An 18,973-nucleotide genomic window follows, 5' to 3' on the forward strand; every position below is an offset into this window, starting at 1 on the left:
CTGTTTGCGGGATCGAGGAGAGGAGGGACATTAGACGCGAGTTTCATTCAGAAAAACAACAATGACGTAAGAGTGGCCGAGCACTATCATTCAGAAACCATTTTCTTGAATAATCGCCACAGAGACGTAACACCATCAAGCGAAAACGAACACTTCAATTGCGTTTTTTTTTTTTTTTTTTGCTTCAGCGATGCGTCCTATACACGTGCGTACAGATCCGGCGTTTCGTTTCGCCGCGGCTGCAATCGCACAGGAATTGTTCTCGCGAGAGTGCTGTGAGAAATTTTGTCTCCTCTTTTCGTGTTAGAGAAAAAAGACGACTTAGCCTTCTTCGCTTAGACATTCGTTTTTTTAAGCAAGGTCGATGTCGCAACACCGCGGCTTGTGGTAAAAACGCACACACACGCCTTAATTACACACGAATATACCAAAACAAGACGAACAAGTTCTCAATGTAAAAAAAAAAAAATCCACATAGTTTTAGATACAAAATTTGCGGAATTATTTTTAATTATTGATGAAAGAAATTATTATTTACGTGCTAAGTTGTTCTTTGCATTCTGTTTCGTATCGTTATTTGTTTTACACTTTCTCTTGCACGTGCGAAGGTAACATAGTATATCTACATATATACATGTACGTTGTAATTTCGAGCAATTAATCATTCGGTCGTGTATTAATCGAAGCTTTTAGGGCTGCAGTTGTTGATTACATGCCAGTCGCGTATAGTTATTGACGCAATCTTTTTTTCATCAGGAGTTTCGCTCGAAAAACATGCAAATGGTTTTATATACATATATATAGTGGGAGGAGTCGCGGTCAAGTATCGACAAAGTAAAGAACAAGAAGAGAAAGTACGATCGGGCATTAAAGTCTCCGCGAGCGAGCGGAGCTTCCGTAAAAATGTTTCTCCTTCTTGTGGTCGCACACGCACAAGTTTTACGAATTAAATATATATCGTGCAGATTCACAAATTCAAGTGCCGACGCATTTAAATCCGCGTGTATTGCTATATATGTTTCTCCGTCTAGTGTAATTTTGTACAATTATACGCAGATTATGTCATGTCAGGGGATCAGTCTAAAATTAAGCGGCATTCCTCTCAGTTTCTGGATCTTTCGATTAATTTATGGCCAATTTTGTTTTTCGACGAGGATTGCGTTTCGTAAGAATCGTAGTCGCGCGACATCAATTTTTCATGCTAATTCTTGTTATGTTCGTGCTGAAACTTCAACAAATCTGCAGTTAAAAGACATTCATGTATATATATATATATCTTCTGATAAAAATAATTGATTTCCGAACGTATTTTTTCGGTTCGTATAAAATCTTCTCTTTCGCGAGGAAAAAAAAAGAAGAAGGAGGATTTATAAAACCACAAAAAATACGTGGATTTTTAACGACTGTTTGCAAAGCAAAACGCGCAAATCGTGGAGCAACGGAGCGCATTTCCTCCCCATTTCCTAGAGCGATATAAGCACCTAAGTTTATCGAGATGGTAACACGAAGGTGGCACGCACGCAATCACGCGGCGTGAGTAAAAACCGAGGTCTTCTCAAAAGATCTATTCTACAAATTTCCAGAATCACGCAAATTCCACTCGATCACAAAAAAAAACGACCTGACGAGAGAAGAAATACGAACAATTTTTTAGTATTTAAAATAAATAAATTTTTTAATATAAACGTGTAACAAAAACGTGCGATTTCAATTGCGCGCGCATCACGTTCAGTGAAATCGCAAATGTTCCTCGCGCGCTCGAGATTTAGAAATTAGAGAAGAAGTATCTGGATTTCCAAATCAGACGCGAGAGGTGAAATTCCGCCGGGGACGCGGCTTTTACTTTCTATGAACCGCGATGATCCTTTTTTTGTTATCTGTTAAATCTTATTGAGATTTCATCTTCTTTTTTTTTCTTTATCCGTGTGATATATCGTACAGCAGGTGCATTGTGAACTTCTGGAAGACAAGTAAGAGGCAATGCCAACAGGTTTCTCGTCGTCGATTACGTAACTCTGATCGATTCGGGCGTCGCGCGAAAAGGTCATCACGTCGACAGATTTTTGGCAGAAGAAGATTCTGTGTGTACGAACATATCGCACGGCCTCCTCTCCGTGGATGAACCGGGCTCTCCCTTCTTTTTTCACCTTGTCCTTCCTTCTTGATGTGCGTCTGGATGGTATGTTTTTTCTCGTTTTCGAGTATATACACCATTATGGATCGCAGGGAAAGTGGGGTCCGGTAGTTTCGTATAAAAGCGCATTCGGCACTGATGGCAATCACACTCGAAATCTCATCACGCTTTATTATATCACGATTGGATCAACAAACTCGAGCTACTCACACGACAAAATGAAATTCCTCGTAAGTTCTTTACTTGTATATATCTTCCGTTTACTTTTCTCTTTTCTCTTTTCTTTTTTTTTTTTTTTTTACTTAAAACTTGACCCATAAACTGATATTAACATTCACCTCTAATCAATATCTAACAACCGAGACTTGTAGAAATTCACAATTGAGATCTTCCGCATCTCGTGTACTAACGAACGTTTGCCAATTAGTTGCTTCGAATTAATATCTTCTCGGATTTTCCCGTTTGCTTTGATCTTCTCCGACTGTTGCAACGCGGCTCGTTGTGTGATCTAAGACCCAATTAACATCTGGCCGATTTATCGAGAAGAGAATAAAAAAAAAAAAAATAACAATAATAAAACAGATCGAACGCTCACAACGTGAGTAATGAGATTCGTGATGGAAAACGGCGGCGGACCTTTATAATTATATTCGCTCATAATTGCATTAACTCGCCTATCTGGAAGGATTATTTAACACCTCAGATGATATCTGATCTTTTTTCATGGATCCCCGCAACAAAACCTGTAATTTTTTTTGTAACATTGTGCGCGAAGTAGCAATTTTTTTTTTTTTTTACCTCTTCTGTACGTTCCGGCCAATTACAAGACGGATTTTATATAATGCTATTGACTCTCTCGAATAACGCGCATATTTTTAACTGACCGACGGTTTTGATAGTTGATTCATTGATTTGATTAACCAACAAAGCGACGCGATTAACCTAATTCGTTTCGTATTATTCAGTAAATTTGCAGAATAATCTGTTCTTCTTTTTCGCTTTGCAATTGTTATATCAATGTTCTAAAATGCACTAGCAAAAGATCTTTACTTACGCTTTAAAATAATAATATTTGTTATATCCACTTGATATATAACAAGTGAGTATGTATTACGCGCGAGTGCATGGTCAGATAATTGCGACCGACGGACGCCGAAAACGCGTCCAAGGACGCTGAGGTAAGCGTCGTCAAAAAATGCAACGATCAGCATTTTATCTTTTCGGATCATCGAAAGTCGCGCTCGACCTATTACGATCGGCCAATAATATTTCATTCAACTCGATCATCTAGTCCGGATTCTTAAATTCGTGTAAACTATCGTTGTCGCCAGAGGCTCCGTCCGAACCGAGCGTCCGTCGTTTTATGTAAATTATCGCAACACGCGCGTGAAATGAAACAGACAACCTTGTAGAGTTTTATTGAGAAATGTATATATTTTTTTTTTTTCGACGCAATTTGTTCCCCGACGCATCTGCGGCAATTCCTTATCTTCGCGCGATAAAGTATTTTTGTTTTTTTAATTGTACATTTTTGTGTGAAAAAAAATTACAAATTTACGCAACGAACTGCTGGCTTCCAACCGTTCTTCATATTTTTTTATCCATGTGCGATCTCTGCGCTCTCCAGATTGTATCCCTCGCTCTAGTCGCCATCGTTGCGGCCCAACAGCGACAGCCGATCGCCATCTTGAGGCAATCGCAGGACTTGTCGCCCGAAGGATCTTACAACTACGCCTACGAGACCGAGAACGGGATTGCCGCTTCCGAGACGGGCTCGCCGCAGCCCGTGGGACCCAAGGGAGAGCCCGCGGTGGTGGCTCAGGGCCAGTTCCAGTACACCGCTCCCGATGGCACCCCGATCGCCATCAGCTACGTCGCCGACGAGAACGGCTTCCACCCGCAGGGCGCTCATCTGCCGGTCGCTCCACCGGTACCGGAACTGATCCAGAGAGCCGTCAACTACGTCCTGACCCATCCGCAACCCGAAAATCAACAATAAACGATCGACGACACTCGGGCCGCGTTCAGAAATCAGCGTTTAATGAACGATGACCGGTGATTGTTACTTCGCAATAAGAGAATATTCTACAGATTCTCTGTCAGATATTCAAAATCACACACAGGTTTGCCGAGCGCTGACTTCTGTCGAACGCAGCCAATATAGATATTTCACGGACTAGACGCCATATCTCTCGAAGCGTGTAGACATATATGTGTGTGTAGGTTTACTTATTTTTAATATAAATATTTCTTAAAAAAAAAAAAAAAAAAAAAACCAATTGTCACGAAGCATGTAATATTCTACATCTGCTAACACTTCCGAGATATAAATCGATACCACCTTCTGTTAAGAACGCAAAAAATCATAAATATAATACAAATTTTATACAAAATGATACCACACAGATCTTTAATTGCTCACAATTTTGATTGTAATTATTGTACAATACATATATTTTTAAGTGCGTTTTTGCGTTTCATTCGTGTGTCGCCGTAACGACACACGTCCGCGCGTCCGCATTCATCGCAAATATTCATGGAATTTCTTATTTCCGGATCACACGCGGCACAATTTCGCGACTTTCTGTGAGGACGCGACAAGATATACATATTCTACATCGTTTTTTTTTTTTTTTTGTTTTAACACGCGGATGTTCCCGAGAGACCCTGGCATTAATTCTTGCGCAACGAACATATATAACCCACGTTACAGAACCACGCCTGTTTAGCAATTTCACGTACACAACCTGCGGATGATAGGAGTTTCTATTTATGGAGGGGGAGAGGCGAGTTGTGTGACTGCGGATGCTGCGCGACTTCCATTTGTGTGTGTGCCCGTCCTCTCTACTTAAACAAAATGTTTACGACGTTCTCTCAGAGACAACTGGTTGGTTTATCAATGCACGCGCCGAGATACTACGCGCATTGTGTGCGTACATCACAATGCGATTTCCTTGGAGACAGAAGGAACGCGGAAAGATTCGCGAGATGAAGGAAACGATGTAGGCGGGAACGCAATAAATAATTAATATTAACGAGAAAGAAGATGACGATGATCATTATCGCCCGAAATTAGTATCAAGGCTGAAATATTCTGCGCTTCACGAATTATCGTGTGATTATGTGTTCGTTGTTGTATACGCGGTTGTAGATTTAAATGGAGACTTCATTGAGAGAAGAAGCGCGTTATATCGTACACGTTCGAACAAAATAATTCGGAAAAAATTTAATGTGAAAAAAACGAAACGCGCGTTCCGAAACGCGTTTATATTGGAATTTTTCTAATTAATTTGTGTATTTCTCTAATTAATTTTTATATTTGTATAATATCAAAATTTGGTTTTAAAAACTTTAGTAAAATTTTGCAAAGCAACAGAGCAGTGAATTTATTTCACAATTACATTTGTAGAATAATTTAATTTCATTTGTTTTTCTCTCTCTCTCTTAATAAACTATTTTTATCATCTCTGATCGCGAAGGCAATATAACCAATTATAACAGTTTCGTTCATACGTCCATCGTTTATTGTCCCGGTAGCGTGAAGAGCGCAATCAGCGTTGATTAACGTCGATCCGATGTGATTAAGATGTAATTTTCGCGCGCGACGTAATAAAATTCTCCGTAAATCCTCGACCGGCATCTTTTCAATCAACGTGGAAGATATGTTCCTAGGCAAAATCTCACGACTATTATGATGTTCACCGTTCGTCAATAATCAGCGACTTTTCGCGCCCACTGACGCTCCCGTCAACGCAACATTGTATAGAAAACGATAAGAGACGCGAAAATATCTCGACACGATCTTCTCTTCTTTAACACGTCTTACACGACAGACACGCAAACGTAGAAAATCATACGTCGCGATGTCTCAATCATATTAATAGTAATTTGTGCAGACGAGATAAGTTGATTACCTGTATCGACATTTATTATCTGACATCTGAATAAAACCGATCAATTTACGATAATGTTAAGTTCTCAGCTTTTGAAAAATAATTAACAAAAAGACCTTATTTTCCGTTGATGAAATCATTAAGGTGTGGATTCTTCCGATTCGTTAATTCACGTTACATTTGCCGAACTTCCACAATTTACTATTTTACTAAAAATTTTGTCATTGCAAAAGTACATTACGTCAGTTGTTACCGCGCATCTTTATTATTTCAACTGACCTTACAGCCGAAAGCGTAAAACGTATCATTGCACAATCGAAGAGACCTATAAGAAAGAATTAATATACTTAACCGCGACCGATCGTGCCGAGAGGTCGCGTTACTATTGCAATTAGCTGAAGCTCTCCTGGCGCGCGATGTGCTAATTAACAAATGTCGGTTGAGTTTTCTCGCGGTTTTGCGCCCGCGAGGAGAAAACGCGGATGATTTCTTTGAGAGATTCTCAAGCGGGGATTGGCAGTAATAAGCCTTGTACACTCTCGGAGTGGAGAGGAATTCCCTCGCGCGCCGATAACCGCGCGTTTCTCTAATCGTTGAATCGCCCAGTGGGCGGTTCTGATAGAACATGATCGCGGGAATAGGTAAGGATACACGTCGCGGTGGGCGCAGATGTAACGTACGCAATGCACACAGAAAGAGGAAAAACCGCGATGCGACTGAAAGAGAGAGAGAGAGAGAGAGAGAGAGAGAGAGAGAGAGAGAGAGATCACAATGAGAGAATGGATTCACGTTCGATTACTTTTGTAATCAGGGCCCGTAATCGGGAAAATTACTTTTGCTGTCGCACAGGCGACGACTTCCATTAAAATCGATAAATTTTAATTAATTAAATTCTATTCCTGCAATAACTTCCCATCGATTCACATATTTTGAATCGAGTGACATGTTGACACGTGCGAATCAACTTCTGATTAATTAGTCAATCTATAATTTGCAAGCAAATATACCATGACTCCTCGGAGTGTGCCAAAAACTTGTAATCTTTTTAAACTGCAACTTCAAGCTGTGAGGAACCGCTTTTGCGCGCGAAAGACTGGTTAAGCGAGAGAAGAGAAGAAGATACGTTCTCCATCTTCGAACAGATGGATTAATTACAGCTTCGGATCCGTCAGTCGGATCGCATTGCAAAATCGCGAAGCAGATTTACATAAGCGTGCGCGCGTTATAATCACTATCGAGCGTAAAACTACCGCGCCTTTGTTAAAAAAAAAAAAAAAAACAAAACAAAAAAAAGAAGTAACAAACTCGAAGCGATGCATCCCGTTAAACGTGATTTTATATTTCATAATAACGAGCGGGATGTGCTGAGGGGAGATTCGCGATACCCTCTTGCGGATAGAAAGAAGAAAAAGAGAGAGAGAGAGAGAGAGAGATTCCTCCGCAGAGCGGTAATTGGAGAGACCGTATTGAGGGCGGATTATATGGATGCACTTTTCTCTAAGCGGCAGCCGCGAATTTACGCCATTATCATCGCGCGCACCGCTATTACGTGATTATAGTTCATTACGTCGCGTTGTAAATATAAATACTAGACGTCACGGCACCGACGCGTGACGGAAGAGAGATCGATTTTGCGTAACGCGTATGTGTACACGACCGAAATATCGTCATTTGACTATATTCCACACTTTCAAAATTTTAATCGACACAATCCGCATCCCACAATATAAATTCCCCGTTAAATTGCAAACTAAAAAATTACAATCAATTTTAATAACAATTGATCTTTTTTTTTTTTTTAAGTAATTTGGTTGTAGGAATCCTTTTAACGCGAGAACAAGCATTTATTTCGTGCGCTAACTCCCCAGTTCTTCGTGTTCCGCAGTCGTTACCATTGATGGATGCGATTCGAATTAGTTCGCTTGAGATCCTTGAGATTGAAACGCGGTATATACGCGACGAGACTGGAATTATCAGGTACACGAGCATCGAGGATAGGTTCCTGCAATTGTCCGGGGAAAAATTGGCGTCATAATAGCGTTTTAAGTCAGTAGACGTCGAGCGAACGAATGCAGATCCGAGGGCGGATTACCATGCCGCTCTTGAGTAACCCCGCGTGGCATAACTGGCAGGTTACGTCTTGCTCTATTCTCCGGTATGTCCCGTTAGACATTACGTGTACACATAATCACGTACGTGTTTGTCCCTTGTAAATTCCACCGTGAAAAAATCTGCGATTGCGACTCTAATTCAACAAAAGTATTGACATCTCTCGGTTTTATATTCTAAAATTCCTTTCCATTTTACGAAACATGTGTATTTTTAGAAAATTAAAAAAAAAAAAAAAAAAAAAAAACTACAAGCGAAGTAACTTAATTAGAAAGATTTAAGTTGAAGATATTGGGAAATGGATCACGTGCCCAACAGAAGAGAGCTGCGATGGCGCAACGAGAGAGATCTCGTGCCCGATAGAGCGAGATGCTGATGCCGCGCCGCAGACGCCACAGACGTGGTGTTTCGGGCGCGCGCGAAGAAACGCGTCTCTTTCAGGAATCGAAGATCTCTTGCGGGCCGATGATGAATCCGAGGACGGATCGCGCCTCGGCTTGAGTAAGCTCGCGAATAACTGGCAGGTTATTCGTCTTTTATGATGCTCTCCTCTCGTTCGGAGATCACCCCGGTCCGTCCCCCGGCAGTTCTCAATAGAGAGCCGCGCAATAGAGATAGCGCGATTCTTCGCGCGGAAAGAACAGTTTTTAATGTCAAGGCGCCGCCTTTTGTTGAGGTTCTCTTGACGGTAAACACCTTTCTGCGCCTAACGGGAGGCGAGGAAGAGGCGCGTCGTAGTATCGCGCGGTTGTCGAAATGTCCCGATTGTCGAACGCCCCGCCCTGTGTCCTACTCGAGAAATCAAATGTCAGATGCGTGGCTCGCATTTTGCGAAAATTCATATCGATTCAATTCATGCGCGGCGTGATGTTAAGCAACGCGCCGTCCGCGGCTTCGAGATTTATATACGAATTTCGATTCGACAACAACACTTCGAGAACACACAGATCTCGAAAGAAATAGAAAGCAAAATGATGTTCGAAAACAATTCTCCAAATATCAATTTGTAATGTTCTTTCGTCTAGAAAACATAAATTATTTATCTTGATAAGTATTTTGCAATTTTTTTTCACAACGAGCGCGCGCTCGAGAAATGGACTCCGTTCGTAGACGAGGAGCGAATTATTCTCATAAAGCGCGCAAATTGATGAGCAAGTATTTCGTTCCACGGAGATACAAATTGTTTTATTGTTGCGAGGTCGATGCCGTTATTCATGGAGTTTATTGCGAACATATATAAGCCTCTTTTCCCGTACATCAAACAATGCAACAATTTTCGCTCCTAGAATGCTAAGCACCGAGACAAAAGAAAGGGTAGGTTCGTTCTTCGGCGTGTGTAAACGACGATATCGGATTTTATCCTAGATATATGCTCGAGAGCTTATTGTGGATAAAAAGGCCGTCATTGTTTCGTCCTGCGGAATGCGATACATGACAGCTCCGCGCGTTATTACAGCGTAAATTAGTGGAGTATAATTGATGAGCGAGTTTGAAACGCCTCTTATCAAAACATAATCTATAATCCTGAGTGCGGATGCGTGTTAAGCACCACGCGAACGCATTAATTATTAATGTAATTCTGAGAATTAATTTATATGTATAGAAAATATATGTAGAAAATATATCAAGAGGCGAGAGAAATAAATTTCCGACATATCCTCGAAGCGTTTAAATTCACAATCAACCGCTTATTGAATCTTAAATGTGTATTTAGATAAAAAGATTAATTTTAAATTACATTTTTGAATATTTGTAATTAAGTCTCTTTTCTTATATTACTCTGCAATTTTTTGTATATTTTCTCGAATTTTTTTTCGCGACAAGAACCGAAATTCTTCATTTCCGCGAACTCGCCCACGTGCATTAGGACATTAAGTATAATATTAATATTCATGTCTCCGACGTTCTGCGTCTTCGATGTGTGTATGCACGTACATAAACACGTGCGATTGGAGATATTGCTGATAAGAGTTAACAGACTTGGTCTCGGTCTACGTGCCGCGTTGTCTCCATTACGCCCACGCGCGCATTTGTATACCGCACGTCCAACGAGATTAGAGAAACTGTAAATATCATTATTATACCAACGTGTTTGAGGAGAAAAAACACAAATGTATGTACACGGGATTTCTTCTTCGTCACTGATCCTGGTTTAAATACCACCTGTCAAACGTGCAGCACCTTATAGTCAACCTCGGTCTCGAGCTCGTCATATAATTTCTCCCGCGTCTTTTGTTCGCCACGTCCTTACACGTTCCTCCCCTTTGCGGAGCGTTTCGCTCTTGTCGATTCGCGGTAACCAGGAGATGCCTCGGAATATATCGCCCCAGGCGATAGAAAGAAAATCCCGGACAGGTCGAAGAATGAGAATGCGAAGTTTCTGTTCTTTTGCTCGAGAAATGTCGTGAAGATTCGCAATGTGTGTGCGTGGTAGTGTCTATCGTGTAGGAATAGATAAATGAACAAACCTGTGAGGAACGATTGATAAGTATCCGAAACGACACGTTGCCGTTGTCGCGGACAAATTTCATCTTTCGGAAGAACAAATGTCAAACGCTGGCCCGTTATCGCACGTAGTTTTTTTTTATGACAATGCCGACTAAAACCTCGACTGCGGCCTGAATTTACGAGTTGGGTTTCGAACTCATCCGCCGAATACGGTCCCGGTGTAATTTCCAGATTTACTTCCAGATCTGAAAAGCGTTTGTTCTTCTAAGGGGTGAAATTTGTCAACGGCAACGTGACATCACCGCGTCGCTATCTAAGCGTCGTTTCGGATATCCGTCAATCGCCCCGCGCGTATATCAATCGCGAGGGAGCGGAAATTTTTTCACACGTTAAATTTAAATATCATGAATAACAAAATACATATGCGTCGTGAGATATTAGTGGGTAGAGATGCACGTACGTTTCTTAAGAAGAGCGTTATAATTAATCGGAGACACAGAAGGAAACACATAAATTTTCTTTGCATAATAGTTAATATCTTCGATTATCGACGTCCCGTTGCAGAAATCACCCATGAAATATTTATAAGCGATTATTTTCTTATAATTATTTATTAGTTATGCCGTGTCCATATGCTCTCTCCCTCTCCCTCTCCCTCTCCCTCTCCCTCTCTCTCTCTCTCTCTCTTTCTCTCAGAGTTCTGATACCCACGCGTAATTTCTGTGAAATCCGCGAAGAATATGCTAAACGCGCAATTACGTTCCCATGGTGTATATTCTTGAGAAAATTGTTGACTCTACAGTCCTCAAAACTTTTCTTTTGTACTTGAAAATTATCATTTTTTTTTTTTTTTTTAAGCGTATTCAGCAACGTCGAATTTTTCTGGATTTTCTGTCTAACTCTCATTCTTTTTGTGTTAACAAACTTTTGATACCAGATGTCGTATCCAACAATCGGACTTCGTGCATACGAGAAGACTGCCACGTTTGCGTGTGTAATCTAATGAGCTTGTTAGATTGCGAACACACATATACTCACGGAGGATCGCGATACGTGGGCACGCGGATGCACGCGGGAGACGCGCACACACACACGAGGCGCGAAGTGCCACGCGAGGGGGAGATCGCCGGTTACCCACCTATCTAATGCCGTCTAATCGGAAAGCCCCGACCACCGCGCGTATCCACCACCACCCTTTGCTCGGATTACGTGAGTGCATCGCAAGATTTATTCTCCCTTTCGGCCTCCGGAAAACGGCGGTCGATGGCGGGGCGAAAAGGGGGCACAAGCAGAGCGTCTCGGTGACTATAAAGCCTCACCATGACCCACCTAAGCTCCGTGCCTCTAACTGCAGTTAACACGAGAGTCTTGTACGTAGCTTTTCGGGGAGAGATTCCGAAGTGCGCAGTGTAAAACACCCGCTGACACACGCAAAGTGTTGCACACGCTTAGTTGCAAATACGACAATAGTCCGACGAGAGAGTCCGCTTGGCCGAATCTTCCCCGGAATATACGGCAAAAATTCGCCATGAAGATCCTTGTGAGTGTAACTTCTCTTTGCTTTCAACCGAGATATTCCGCGATCGCTCGCACAAAATGCCGAAAATTAATTGCCGATTTGTGCATTTTTATTTTTATATTTTTCTTATTGTTACGTTACGAGCTTTGCGCAATTAGTAGCGTTACTTGAAACTTTGATTGCGACTAGAAAAATCTTGTCGCAAACAACGTCATTGTCGAACAATTTATACACGTATCGTAAAAAAATTCAATCGTTCTAAACTGAGTTTTTTTTCCGAGTTTTAACAGAATTCGATTTGAATGAGATTTTTAAAATTTTATTTCGTAACAAATCTAATCTAATCCTAATCTGTAATTCATAAATCTTTGTGTCCAGATTTTCTTCATAATTAGAGATTCGATTAAGTGCAAAATGAAACCGTGACAATTAAGTTCAAACTGACTTTTACGAGTGCGAACAGTCGTTCGATCGGCGATTGCACGCGTGTGAACTTGTCAAGAATTAACGCTTTGCTCGCGAAGTGAAATACAAGTTTCTGCGAACGTAATATGTTGCGACGACGAAGACGATTTTATCAGAGCTAATTTCGTCATTTCCGTTCAAACGCGCACGAATGGCAACTCCGATCCGTTCTCGGAAGGAATGATGACGGTGTGGCGCGATTGTTCGTAAAAATTGCGATGCGATAACTCTCGCGTATTAACAATTCCGCGGTATATTATCGCGGAAATATTATCTCTGCCCGCGCGTAATTGCGGCAACATCGTGCGACCGATGAATGAAACGATGCATCGAGACCGCGACAGTTTTTACAAGCGCCTCCATTGTAACCCTACAGAGATCGTACGCTTCTTGTGATTTTATTTGTAATTTATTTATTAAAAATTATTCTCCTCTCGTTAGAGCGCGCGCGCGCGCGCGCAATGTGAAAAAATACACCGCATGCGCATCGTCGCAAATCACTTGCGACTCGGCTTTCGACACACAATAGAGGAAGTCGAAGTCGCGACGCAAAGCGTGAGACGAGGAGGATTTTATGAGAGACGCGCGGAAGATAAATAGGGATTATTCATAAGCGCGCCGCAGCTTCGACGGTGAATCGAAATTCTACGTGCCGAACTGCCTACCTATCTACTTCTATGTACTTATTTAGCCAGCCCTTTTGCATGAGTAATACGCAGGTTATATAAATCCGCGTGCGAGTCTCGCCGCATCTCTGTGTGCCAGTGTGCTCTTCCTCTCTCTCTCTCTCGTTTCGCTGATCTGCGCTATCGAGTAACTTGTTGAATAATTTAACGCGAAATGATACTTACGACAAAACGTAAATTGGAGACACAAAACCGAACCGATAGTGCGTTATACTCGAAGATGTTTTTTTTGTCGATCGCGCTTGTTGTGCACATAATTGAAAAATTTTTAATTTAATTGAAAACTAAATTTAATATTTATTTGCTTAATTAAAAATATTATTACGCGGTTAAAAAATCTTCCGAAACGGTGCGAGACTCCTTATGCGACATTGTTAATAATTTTACATTGCTATATTTTATGCGACGTAGACGATCGAGCTAAGAAAAGCGTGCTCTCTCTCACATTGCGCAATATGCGTAAGTCTCTCAATTCGTGCACGTTGTGACACATATATGTTAACAATTATTATTTCGCAGATATTGCTGCTGAGTCTGACGATGATGGCGTGCGCGCAGCTCAATAGGTTTACGACTCCGTATCCGCAGCCGGCGCAATATTACAATCCCAACTACTACGGCCGGCCTTTCTACGCGATATTGCGACAAACTCAAGACTCCTCGCCGGACGGATCTTACTCCTACAGGTGAGATATCGTTCTTCCGTCCACTTCGTCCTGCGACGGATAATGCGTCGGGCGCCGCGCCGCATCCGCCAGGGAAATAGCATCTCGACACGCTCGAGGAGTCGCGGTTGCCCTCGAACGTGTGCGGTATGAAGACACGCACGCACCATTCGGTCGATATAATCGCGAAGTTAACACGCTCGGCGTGACCGCCAGATGTTTTTTTTTTCTCTCCCATTCTATTTTCATCGGAGAAGTGATTAATACGCAGGAAGGAAGCGTCTAGTTAAACCGCACCGGAAATGTTCGAAAAATGGTGACGCGTCCGACGCGATTAGAACCTGTATATCCTATTTCTCAATATAAGCTCGCACATTAGTTCTTCAGGTTTCCTGTTAATTAGAATGTTTTCAAATACGCAAATCATTGAAAACGCGTGAGTTGAGAAAAAATTATATTCGAGAACGCGTTAAACAGATTGCGCAAATTTTTTTTTTTTTTCAGAAAGCACGTTAGGCATTATATTAAGATGCACGTTTCATGTTGATCGAAAAGAATCGATATGATTGTCTGAATAGATGTGGGATGCGTTTGGTTGATCATCAGCAACGTGGATCTCTATGTAAGCATTGTTCAGTTGTTGCTGTGTTTCAATCTGATTCGACATCCTTTTACCGTCCGAAAATGGAGTTTGAACGTTTGCAATTATGTCGATCGTGCAACATTACGTTAGGTTTGCGATTTTTATTATACCCCGCCCACTCTCGAGTAATTTTCAAGTTCCTCGAGACATGCGAAAGAGAGTCGAATGAAAGGAAAGAAAATTCGATTCGGGCGCGCGAAGGCCGAGAAGTCCTACATGGGTTGCTCGGAAATGTTTCCGAGTACGGTGATGTGTTCCATTAACCATAATTAGACGTGTGTCCGCTTCGCGGGTACAGTCCTCATCCGATGCATTGCGAAGTTACAAATGTCTTCACGTACAACGTTGACATAATAATAATAACAATGATGGTGATAACAATTGTAATAAATAAAAAAAGTATTAGACATGCAGAAACAATTGCGGAGATAAATAAAATTAAACATGCAAAAATAAGTGCAGCTGGCGAGACAGACAACTGACAAATTTAAAAATCGGAAGACTGAAAACTAAAATAATCTGAGAGAAACGTAACGATGAGAAAGAGATGTTACAGTTACGCGTCAACACACGTTACACAAATAAATATGGTAAGATACGAGAAAGATAGTTAGTTTAAAATTAACACTTTAATCATATTCAAACTAACGGTTTTGTAACAACAATTATTATTACGGGCTTACAACATAATCCGAAATTTTCGTCGACGCGCGAAATTCAAAACAAGTCTCAATATAATTATTACGTTCAACTCACGACTGGGATATATAATAATATTATCTTTAGTTATCGGATAATTATTGGTTTTAATATAAAATGCTGAATGATTATGTAAAATTCCGCACGAGACAAAAATCGACCGTCGTACAAATAGGATGTGTGTTGAAACATATTCTCATCTCTCTCTGACTTTCTAACGTATGATTCACCGTAATTAGTCGAACATGGCGAGATTGTGGGTCGGCGATTATCGAATTATATCTGTTAGAAGATAAATGCGACCGTCTCGCGAGCGAGATGGTATTTGAATCACACACGCTGAATTCACACGAGAGACGCATCTTGAGATGCGCAACAACCAACAATCGACTTCGAAATTAGAAACCCGCGATATATCGCGTTGCGACATTCGCATTATCGACGCGTTGCCGTTCGATTCGGTAGTCCGCACTTTGCACAAACAGTTATTCTCGTGACGATTCATACGCTCGTAATGTGATCAATTGTCCCTCCCGACGTTTTCTAACTGCGAGAGAGGTTTCGTGCATACGCGAACTCACGGAATGCAATGCTCGAGATAATCGATCGGGCGTGCCGGGTCGAGTCACCTGCTGCTGGCGTTTCTTCCGATTTGCCGGGGCGCCACTCATAAGGCGCCCGACCGCCTTAATCGGAACACCGCAGAAACCACCGTGAACTCTCGTCGCGCAGAAGGACTGCGCGGGAGAAGGGGACGTATAATTGGCTTTGATGTTAATCGTGTACGCGCGCCACTCGGCTGCGCAGTTCGCAATAATACATTGCGCAATTGAACAATTACAATCGACCTACCTGCCTACCTCTGCTTGTCTGCCTGCGCCTGCCTACGCGCGCTCACCTTTCTTACCCATCCTCGGTGCTCTGGAGTTTGCACCAAGCTAGAGAGCCCCTCCTGCGTGACACCTGTCTGTGGGACACCGGAGGGCCCGGACTGGCTCCACCTAACAACCTCCAAGGTGGCGCGTAAAGTTTTTCTTTCTCCAACTGGTTTTCCTACCTGGAATATCGCCGGCTATCGGTGGAAGAGCAAATACAAGAAAGTTGCATTGAGTTAACGGCAAAGATGAATCTCGTAAATAAAAACGTCTGACAATAATTTCACACACACGTGACGTGAGTTTTGTCACAAAAGTTTCTAAATTTGAAGATTACTTCACAATTTATTAAAATGTTTGTTGCAATTTTTATAAAGTCTCAGTCTTTTGTTTTTTTTTATAACAACAAGGAATCACGCTGAACGAATGTGCTTGCGTTACAGCTACGACACGGAAAACGGCATCTCCGTGGCGGAGACAGGACAGCCGAAGAACATCGGTCCCAATCAGATCGAGGTGGTCAGAGGTCAGTACAGTTACACGGCTCCGGACGGGACGCCGATCCTGGTCACCTACACGGCCGACGAGAATGGCTTCCTGGCGAGCGGCGCCCACCTGCCGACGCCGCCGCCAATCCCGGTGGCGATACAACGCGCCTTGGCGCACAACGCGGCTCACCCCGAAGAGGAGGAGCCCTACAGAAGATACTAGAATCGCCCGTGTCTAGGATTGCTCTACGCTTCGACATATCGACGTGAAACGACGTTGCTTAAGTCCTGACTTTCGCAGTCTCCGCCTATCACCGCGACATCGTTTATCACATACATGTATCGCTCGTATCACATCATGGAGATCGGTATCAATTGTCCAAGAGAGATTCTTTCGAAGCGGATGGCTTCACCGCGACCTACGACCATGGAAATAATAAACGACAAAGCGAAAAAAGCGTTGTTATAAATATTGCATACATTCTCCCTGGCGCGACGAAACATTTCGATAATCGAATCTTGTCGGTTTCAAATCGAGCAAGTTGTTGCGAAATCAATCGATGTCTACCTTGTACGCGAGAGCGAGATGAGTCAGCTCGGTCGGGTGAACGCAAGAGATGAGCACACAAATGTGTTTTGCGAGTCTCTCATCAAAATTTCATGAGAATTTTTATTCATTCGTCATATGTATAATACGTTTCATCGTTCTAGAAATTGAAGTTTTTTTTTAGATTTGGACCGTTTTGATACAAGGTTAGCAAATTGCCAATTAATTATTTTTAACGTGCAATTTGTTTCGCGAATAGTTTTTGAGAAATCACGACTGAGGTGTGACGAAAGAGGTCGTAAAAAAAAAAAAAAAAAAAACGAACGAAGACGCTGCAATTTACGGATATAAGAAGAAAAAGCTCGAGTAATAAAATCAAACGCGAGTCAAACACGAGAATTATTGTACGTTGCAGGTGCAACGCGCAGCAACGCTCCATGTCCGTGTGTTCAATGTAAAATTTAGAATTATGTAATATACACGATAGTAAAATACCCTCAGATATGAATTACGCAAAACCTTGCCTTACTCGAAGAAAGAAGTCGATATATTACAGCTTATGCAATTTGCGCGGATTAAGTTATACGTCTTTATTTAAAAATCAAACGACCACTTAAAGACATCGAGTTATAATAAAACACGTTTGTGTCGCGCATAAATATAATCGAAGATAAACCAAAAAAAAAAGACCTCACCTTCAAACGGTTTCAAACTATTCGACGCACGTATGTAAAATTGAGGCAAAGCATACATGTATGGAATGAAGAAATATTGTCTACTGACGCGATACGTTAGGTTGTCGATCCTTCGAGCGCCTCGCTTTTCCACCTTTTTTTCGTTTCAACGAGAAGTGACGGAGACTGCAGAGATGCTTTAGATCGCAGTATGTCACATCGCAATTACATTATTGTGTATCACGCTGTACTTATTAAATCTTAATTGCGTACGCATATATACTCCGATCATGATGTAATCATGCCGCTGTTATTGTAACACATCGAGATATATAAGTAATTATTACAAAGGACTCGTCCTTTACTCGTTCTCTGTGCCTTTAACGATTTTTAACAAGCCAGTTGCGATCACCGTGCAAATAATAAATTATTCCAGTACGCAAAGCCAATCAGGTCTCTATTTAAACAATAAGAGTTTTTTTTTATATAATAAGACTAAAAATACTCGCTGTTTGTTATTTGTGTGTATACATGATAAATATTTAAAAAATTATCGTATCGTGTATTATATATATTTTATGAACATGTATGGTATAATGAAGAGAATGCATGCGCGCGCACAAAAGACGCGCACACAAAACATGTCTGAAGTTACAAATTGCCATGTGTGTTTAACGGACACCGCTTGATAATTTTTCAAGCTTTACGAGTGAAGTCGAAATCGAGCCGAGGCGAAGTCAATTTGTTGGTTCGTTCACATACAGATTATTTTATATAAGAATTTCTCACCGCGCGATCAAACAACCGCGTCACATAGTAAAAACTTGATTGCTCAACACGATCGTTGCGTCAATATTTTGGGAAAGGGAAGAAAAAAATGTTACATGTCTGTATCTATCAGACAACTTCGAGTTTGCTCTGAAGCGCATCTCTTTCTATCCTTTCCGTTGTCGGCAAGAAAGATCTTCAAAACCGCGCGTATCTCTCTCTCTCTTTCTCTCTCGTCTCGTTCGTTATTTTTGGCCGAACTATCGTTTTTTGACACGCGATGTCGACAGCTCAAGTGAGGAGATATTCCGGCGGCGCATTTGTGCAAAACGAAACGCGTTAAAATTACAATTACAGAAA

At 41.6% G+C, this 18,973-nt stretch overlaps 2 protein-coding genes across 2 annotated transcripts; both read left to right on the forward strand.

Moving 5' to 3' along the window:
- Positions 1–2,259: 2,259 nt before the first annotated feature.
- Positions 2,260–4,599, forward strand: LOC109857485 (endocuticle structural glycoprotein SgAbd-8-like). The gene is made up of 2 exons (XM_020433814.1): positions 2,260–2,364; positions 3,762–4,599. The coding sequence occupies exons 1-2, from the start codon at positions 2,353–2,355 to the stop codon at positions 4,131–4,133; spliced, it is 384 nt and encodes a 127-aa protein (XP_020289403.1). The 5' UTR covers positions 2,260–2,352; the 3' UTR covers positions 4,134–4,599.
- A 7,274-nt stretch (positions 4,600–11,873) lies between these two features.
- On the forward strand, positions 11,874–17,519 carry LOC109857465 (endocuticle structural glycoprotein SgAbd-1-like). Its single transcript, XM_020433773.1, has 3 exons — positions 11,874–12,124; positions 13,774–13,940; positions 16,580–17,519. The coding sequence occupies exons 1-3, from the start codon at positions 12,113–12,115 to the stop codon at positions 16,845–16,847; spliced, it is 447 nt and encodes a 148-aa protein (XP_020289362.1). The 5' UTR covers positions 11,874–12,112; the 3' UTR covers positions 16,848–17,519.
- Positions 17,520–18,973: the final 1,454 nt, after the last annotated feature.

Source organism: Pseudomyrmex gracilis, unplaced genomic scaffold, assembly GCF_002006095.1.
Source record: "Pseudomyrmex gracilis isolate BER0280 unplaced genomic scaffold, ASM200609v1 scaffold_160, whole genome shotgun sequence".
In the NCBI taxonomy this organism is placed as follows: Eukaryota; Metazoa; Arthropoda; class Insecta; order Hymenoptera; family Formicidae; genus Pseudomyrmex; species Pseudomyrmex gracilis.

Bases quoted from the DNA above. Each gene is read 5' to 3' on its own strand.
- LOC109857465 (XM_020433773.1), top strand. The intron at 13,941-16,579 runs GTGAGATATCGT...CTTGCGTTACAG, and splicing joins GACGGATCTTACTCCTACAG to CTACGACACGGAAAACGGCA.